The sequence below is a fragment of the Corvus brachyrhynchos genome, unplaced genomic scaffold, assembly GCF_000691975.1.
Source record: "Corvus brachyrhynchos isolate BGI_N302 unplaced genomic scaffold, ASM69197v1 scaffold53, whole genome shotgun sequence".
NCBI classification, from domain to species: Eukaryota; Metazoa; Chordata; class Aves; order Passeriformes; family Corvidae; genus Corvus; species Corvus brachyrhynchos.
Genome location: NW_008237681.1, coordinates 1,516,795 through 1,524,029, shown reverse-complemented (window position 1 = coordinate 1,524,029; position 7,235 = coordinate 1,516,795). Strand labels below are relative to the sequence as shown.

At 36.8% G+C, this 7,235-nt stretch overlaps 1 protein-coding gene across 1 annotated transcript in view; it reads right to left on the bottom strand.

Annotated features, from left to right (window-relative positions):
- The window catches only part of AZI2 (5-azacytidine induced 2), a 15,274-nt gene extending 8,371 nt beyond the window's left edge, over positions 1 to 6,903 (bottom strand). Inside the window, exons 1-4 of the mRNA XM_008631969.2 lie at positions 6,674 to 6,903; positions 4,106 to 4,231; positions 3,702 to 3,801; positions 1,897 to 2,045 (exon numbers count right to left, since the gene is read on the bottom strand). Coding sequence (XP_008630191.1) covers positions 1,897 to 2,045; positions 3,702 to 3,801; positions 4,106 to 4,231; positions 6,674 to 6,898 — 600 coding nt within the window. The 5' untranslated portion in view covers positions 6,899 to 6,903. The remainder of the gene's footprint in view (positions 1 to 1,896; positions 2,046 to 3,701; positions 3,802 to 4,105; positions 4,232 to 6,673) is intronic.
- Between the last annotated feature and the right edge of the window lie 332 nt (positions 6,904 to 7,235).

Sequence of the window (7,235 nt, the reverse complement as noted above, 5' to 3'; positions counted from 1 at the left end):
CTTTTTTGTTGGTTCTTGCCCTATCACAGTATATAAAGATCTTTAAATTAAAGCAAACTGTTCCAGTATAGATTTACTTCCACAGGTTACTTTTATGACAGAACATAATTTATCCCTTCAGTCTGAAAGACTACTTTAAAACTGCACATACAGGCAGCCTCACTGAATTTACCAGGGCTATTTAACAAATCAAACATTGGGCTCACTTTGTTAGTCATATTCCTATTAGACTGTCATTTGTGATGAGCTCCCTCCCTCATATCCCTTATTTTCTTTTGCAAAAATGTTTTCATTATTTTCATTATTACTTATTTCCATTACATGTTAGCTAAACTAACTAATGTAATGAAAATAAGTAATAATGAAAATACCAGCTGAGTTGAAATAATGCTGATTTGTCATTGCCCTTTGATCACACTTGACTGTATTTCACCTGACGGATTTTTTTTCCTCCTGAACTCTCTCACCATCCTCCATCAAAGACTCAAATTCATAGTTAAAAAAAAAGTTGCACTGTATTGCCCCACATTTGAAAATGTGCACTTTTTATTTCCTATATTAAGCAGTTACCAGGACCAAGAAGAAATTATATTAAAGACCAACAAAAAAACAACAAAAAAAAGCCTAACAAAAACCCCCAAAACAGAACAAAAAGCTGTTCCCTGTATTTGTTCTGTGCAACAAAAGCTGCTGGCATAAACACTATTTAAACAGTGTCACGTGTAGTGTTTCTTACAACTGCTATTTTAGTCTGTTCTCTCTGACATCAGTCACTCTCACAATACAATCTGCAATCCTCATTTATTTATGCAGCCGTTACTCTGTTCTAGAGTTACCCAAAGACACCAGAACTGCACAAGTTACAGCAAGCCTTCAGATTTTACAAGTTATTGAAAGCACCTGAAAGAGTTCCAGACACAAGTGAACCAACCAACAGTAGGGGAAGTTAACTAAACACCTCAAGTGCTTTATCCCCACCTAGTGGAAAAAATGCAGACTCACTCAAATGTGGTGTGACTCAAGATTACATAATCATCATTATTAATGACCATAAGGAATCTGCCTCCTCAAACAATCACATTAAAATGTTTTACATTCACTGTGTAACTTCAATGTGACTGCAGAGTCCTAGAGACTGGCACTGTACATTTCATCAAAGGTAAGATGGGAAGCAGTAAGAATGCAATAGACAATAACCTACTTTTTGTTACTGTTACCTTAATTTTCTTTCTGAGATCCTAACAACATCCAGGCTACAAAATGTGTCCCTCAAAACAGCAATCTGCCACAGAAATGGCAGGGAAGGCTGCCAAAAGAGGTACTTTCCTGACAAGCTTCATGCAACTACCCTAAAGAAAAGCGTTGGACCTCCATAAACAAAGTTCATGACATCTTTTAACGTTAACATCACATTGTTGCTTTAAAAAAAAAAAAAAAATAGAGACTAGCTTTTGCCCAAACTTTCTTAGTAGCCCAGCTTATATAGAACACTTCAGTGGCTACTTATAAGAAATCATAAAGCTTTATTTTCTGTTGTTATATGGGTAATGACTGGGAAATCTCACCTAATCATAGAATATCTCAAGTTGGAAGGGACTCCTGAGGATTAAGTTCAACTCCCTGCTCATTGCAGGACTGCCTCAAACTAAACTTTGTAATTAAGAGCATCACCCAGACACTTAGTAAACAGGCTTGATGCCAGGAACACTTCCCTGAGGAGCCTGTTCCTATTTCCAAGGAAAATGACAGTCTATAAAAATATTTAAGGTCAATTTTACCAAGATACTACTCTTTCACTCAATTGTATACTTCGTGTTTTTGTTAACGCTTGATTTTGATTGATCATGGGATTTAAAATAAACCATTAATACAAAAATTCCTTAAAAATTAAGGTACCTTCTGCTTGGAATTTTGCAACTCCTTCCTGAGACTGTTGCACTCTTCCTTGAGTTTTTCTAGATCCTGTTCCAGACTATGCACTTTTAGGTCACTGTTCAGCTTCTCTAATTCCCAGTTAGCCTGAGTACAACTCAGACTTTTCATCACTGTAAAGAAGACAAGCAAGACAATCAGATTCCAATCTCAGTCCAAGGAATGTAACTCAAAATGCAAGACTCTCCTCAACCAGCCCATGCCCTACAGAAACATCATATTCTGAAGAAACTGGAGTCTATGGCAACAGGGAACTGTAACACTGGTAGAGCTGTTGGCAGAGGTGGTCTATTTTCTGGGTTTAAAGAGGAAGTAGCAGCAAAAAAAGGCATTGGAAATAGAAAAGTCAGTTCATGGCAAAGACACATCATATATGCCAACTTGCATACTTCTTACATGCTTTGAAAACATGAGCCTTTTTGCCCTCAGATTTGTATTGTTACATAATTTACCATTAAGTTTTCCCCAAGTTTAATATCAAGAAGTTCCAAACAGAACAACAAAAGATACAATCAAAACAAGAGGGGAAAGCATGAAAGTTACACAAATCTTACTAGACCGAAGCAATTCACACGGTAACCTGATGCTACCATCAGATCAGTAGCACCCTAGTGAGACAGCAAGACAAGAAAGAACATGAAAGGAAGAAAACTCACAAGTCTTCAACTTGTGGGTACACTTATTTCCGGATTTAATAGTTTAGACAAGCTTAAGGTACACTGATTCTTTTTTTTTAAACAAGGTACTCAGAGTCCACTTATGAGTAAAACTGCGTTACAAATAAGGATTGAAATCACCACATTTTCAGAGCTCTCCTTATAGACTCTGTAATTTTTACCTCCTTAAACCATGAGGTGCTCAACAGTGATACACAAGCACTACCTGCAGTTTGTTCTAGGTTTAAACATTTGTGCAATTGAAGTAGTGCATTACATGCTTAAGGTCCTCTTGGAAAGTAATCCAATTCAAGCACAGCCATACTTAAAAGTGCCTTTCAAATGACTGCACTTGTACAGACTCTGAGTCAGTCCATTTCTCTAACTTTATACAGATGGCATTTTTTTGTTCTCTACTCTTGTAACTAAATTAATCAAGGGGTTTTTTTCTTCCATGGTGTTTTGTTTTACACATCTATTACATACGGAGCATTCTTTACAACTGCAGTAACAGAAGCTGGATTTGGGCTTTTGGAATTGCCAGGATATACTGTTTCTTTCTCCTTCCTCTTTTCACCAGGCTCTCTACAACCAGCATCTTTCTATCTTTTCTCATTTCCCAGCTGTCTGACTGTTGGCGACTGCAGCTATTGCTATACAACATCCTCTTGTATTTGTCAAATCCCAACAGCAAAATAGACAAAGCAATATACTGGACCTCTGCAGGTGCCAGAGGAAGTGGGATTGACTGAATGATCTTTATACTTGAACAAGCCCCTGCCCTGCTTTGAGGAAAAGGTGGTGGTGGGATCCAGAGATGTACATGACACAGCCTATAAACTGTCAGGTGGTGCCCATTTCTCAAATTAGTATATCACCTACAGTGGAAGAACACAACAGCCTCAGATCTTTACCACGAAGCTCCTCAATTATGATTACCTAACATGCACATCACCATTCACAAGAATGAAGACAAGTTCAAAGTAGTCACTGCTGTTCATGCCTCTCTTACCTTGCCCCCTATATAGGGTTAAGCCTCTTCATGTCCAAAGATCACAATGTAACCACTAGGGCTCCTAAATGTACCATAAGATGAAGTAACCAAATGCATACCTTGCTGAGTTTCCACTTCAGTTCTCAGTTGTAACAGCTCTATTTCTTTAGACTGCAACTGTTCGTTCAAGTTTTTCAAGGATTCTGCACTTTCTTTCACCTATTTTCAAAAGGGAAAAAACCCAACCCAAAATAAGGGGTGAAGCATTTTTCTATCATGTGTGACAATTCAATATTTTAGAACAAAAACAACAGCAAAAAAAATTACTTTGACTTTTTTTAGCATTATTCTAGCCCAGTACTAAAATTGAAGTACTTACAGGAAGTATTGTCATGTACTTTAAAAGAGTGATAAAACCAACATCACAGATCTTTAGTATATAAAATTCATTCCACAGTAAACATGTACTAACTATGCAGTACTGATAAAGCATGCATTGAAGTCATTACTTAAGAGGGCACACCATTTTTTCCAGTTTGCTTTTCAGATGATCTCGGTCGATGCAGGCCTCTCGATAGGCTTGGTAGGCCTTATTGACTTGTTCCCGCCCAACTGAGCTGCACTCCTCTTCCAGCCGGGAGCCAAGCACCTGAACGTTTAACACACAGGAGAAATTATAATTTTTGTATGTTATGCTGAGAACTGCAACATCTTAAAAAGGCAATGGTACAGCCTGCAATATTAATCTAACAGCTTTTCCTTTTTTTCCCAGTTTAGATAATAAACTAATCAAATACACTGATATGGGCCTAAGTTTTTTACCGAAGTGCAACAAAGGCTGTCTACAAATTTTGAAATCTCTAACAATATTTAATGCTCATTAATTTATAGAATCATAGAGTGGTTTGAGTTGGAAGAAGATATTTAAAAGCTCATCTAGTCCAACCCCCCTGCCATGGACAGGGACGCTTTCCAGTGGACTGCTATGCGTTCATTCCTATGAGTACTTAAAACCACTCATAAGTCATGATTACTCACACTGATAATCCCTTAATCATATTTTTTCCAGGCTCTGAAAAAATGTAAACTGCTTTTTGAAAAAGGAGTTTTAAGCAAGTAAATACACAACATATAGAAAGTTCAAAGGAAAACAAACATAATTTCTTAAATGCCTCATAATGTAAATAAAGATTTTTTCAGTGTATTTATGTAAGAAAAGCCAAAGCAGAATTATTTTACAAATAACTATTAGCTTTCAGATCACCACCATCTCACTGCCTGCTATGGCAAAAGACAAGCAAGGCAGAGTAAGCACTACCAACTGGATTGCTAGAAAAAAGGGGAACAGAGTTAAAATATATTCAGTGTTTTTAGTAAGACAGAAAGAAAATAAGACTTACATCAAATTACACCCATTCATATAAAAAGTTATTGCTTTAATTATTGCATTTTCCTTTTTATTCTTTTTATCCTGCACACTTCCTTTCAACACATTCAGTGTACCACTTGTAGATATTCACAATAGATTTGCACATATTTTCTTAAAAATAAGGAGTCACACAAAAAAATTACTAAAACAAAGCATTGACACTCATATATCTACCTTAAAAATCTCCTCTTAAGTGTTTGCTTGAAAGTATGGGAAAACAAGCCACAAAGATAGGAAGCTCCTGCCCTTTGCTTTTTTGTATTGACTCTCAAAGTACATGGATGACCTTTTAAGTTTTGTCCTTTATATTTTTCTGGGAACTTTCCATGCATGTTGAAATTGAAAACTCCAAAGGGCTAACTCCCCATATATTTTTTAAGCATACAGGTACATTAGCTATTAACAAAGACTGAAAGTCAGTAAGAGTCTGGGCCTTCTCAATACCCCTCCCTCATAGAAATATTTTTACGGTATTCACATACTAAAATGTTTTCTCTACAGAAAACAGAATATGGTCTTCAAGAGAATTAAGCTGAACCAGGCCAAACCAAAAGACACAAAGCAAAAGGAATTGTCAAGGTCAAATCCTGTTTATTGTGATTTTGAGTAACCACATAGAAGATGTTACACTCAGCATGGTTCAGAGAATATTAGGTCTAAAGCTCTATTCCTAATCCCAACATCCCCCCAGACCTTTTATAAAGAAAGTCCTGAGATAGTTTTGCTTTTTGAGAAAAAGTCAATCTTATCTTCACCAAGAATTCCTGAGTGTTTCAAAGCTGTGCCAAGTGTGACTCAAGTTCTTCACTCCAATGCCACAAAATAGTACACATTTGGAAAGGTTTTAAGAGTCAGTAGCACACAGTTAGGAGTAATTCCTAAAAAGTGTCTCAGCTCTAACACCAGGATCTTTCTTTGTATCTTATACAAGAAGGCAATCTATCAAAGTCAAGAACTTCTGCAGTACAAAGACACTCGGTACTGGAAAATGAATACATGTTTAATGACAGCATTCCTTACTTGGAGAGAAAAACCCGTGCCCTGGTCGATTTTTAGCTTTAATGAACTTTACTAGTTCATGGCCATGAGAAACTGCCTATAAAACAAATTCCAAGATTCATTTGCATCAAAAGTCAGCCAGCCATCATCTCTGTCAAGCATTGCAACTTCGTGTTTCACTCTTGAGGCTGCGGTTAGCTAGCTGGAGAGGTCTCAGCAACCAGTTTTTCCTTAGCATTTTGGTATGCTGAGCCCAAGAGAGTCTTTTGATAAACAGTTCCTGGATTCTGATAATGTACAAGCTTTGCACCTCACTGTTCAACAATACTGTGTCACATGTGCCCAAGCTAATAAACACCATAAAGAGGCACCCAAACTACAGTGACAAATTCTATGCAGCTACACATCTGTCTGAATCAAAGCCACTGTCTTTGCATTGCATCATATACATGCCCAGTGAGAATCAAAAATCCCAGTATGACACAACTACACTACCAGAGGAACAAAATGCATTTCACTTAAACAAATAAAACGATTTACAAAAACTTTTTAATACGGAAATTATTTTAAATGTGTATTTTGAATCCTTAACCTTCTCTGCCATCCAGCCAGGAGCAAAAAAGAAGCTGCTACCAGAAACTGGTACATCAACTATTTTCTTACCTTCTCTTCTAAAATTCTCACTTTTTTTTTAAGGAAGGAGTTCTCCTTCTCTGTCTCCTTTAGTCGTTTCTTGATATCTTCATAGGCAGTGACAAGTGCAAAGTGTGAGGCAACGGACTCATCTCCACTATACGATGGAACAGGAACATCGCTGTCTCTCTTGTGAGCATTGTCTGCTTTTTCATGGTTCAAAATACAGATGTCATCCTCTACCAACTCCTCCATGACAGCTGTTGAAAAGACAGATATAAGTGCTAAGTTTTCACAAAGACAAATTCATCAAGAGTCTGAAAACCTTCCAAAATAATACTGCAGGGTGTTTCTGCCTAAGTATGACAAGACAAGACTGAAAAATCAGGAAGTATCTTAATACTGGAGAAAAATCTCAAAATCCATTTTACATTGAAAATACACCATTTAGAAAAGACATGTTTCACTGTATAAAAATATTTTGAGTGCCTATCAGATTTATGAACCCTCAAATTCATTTTTATTAAGTTTTAACACCAGCGTAGAATTTGGCTGGTACCAACCATCTGAACTCCAAAGGAATATTAATATT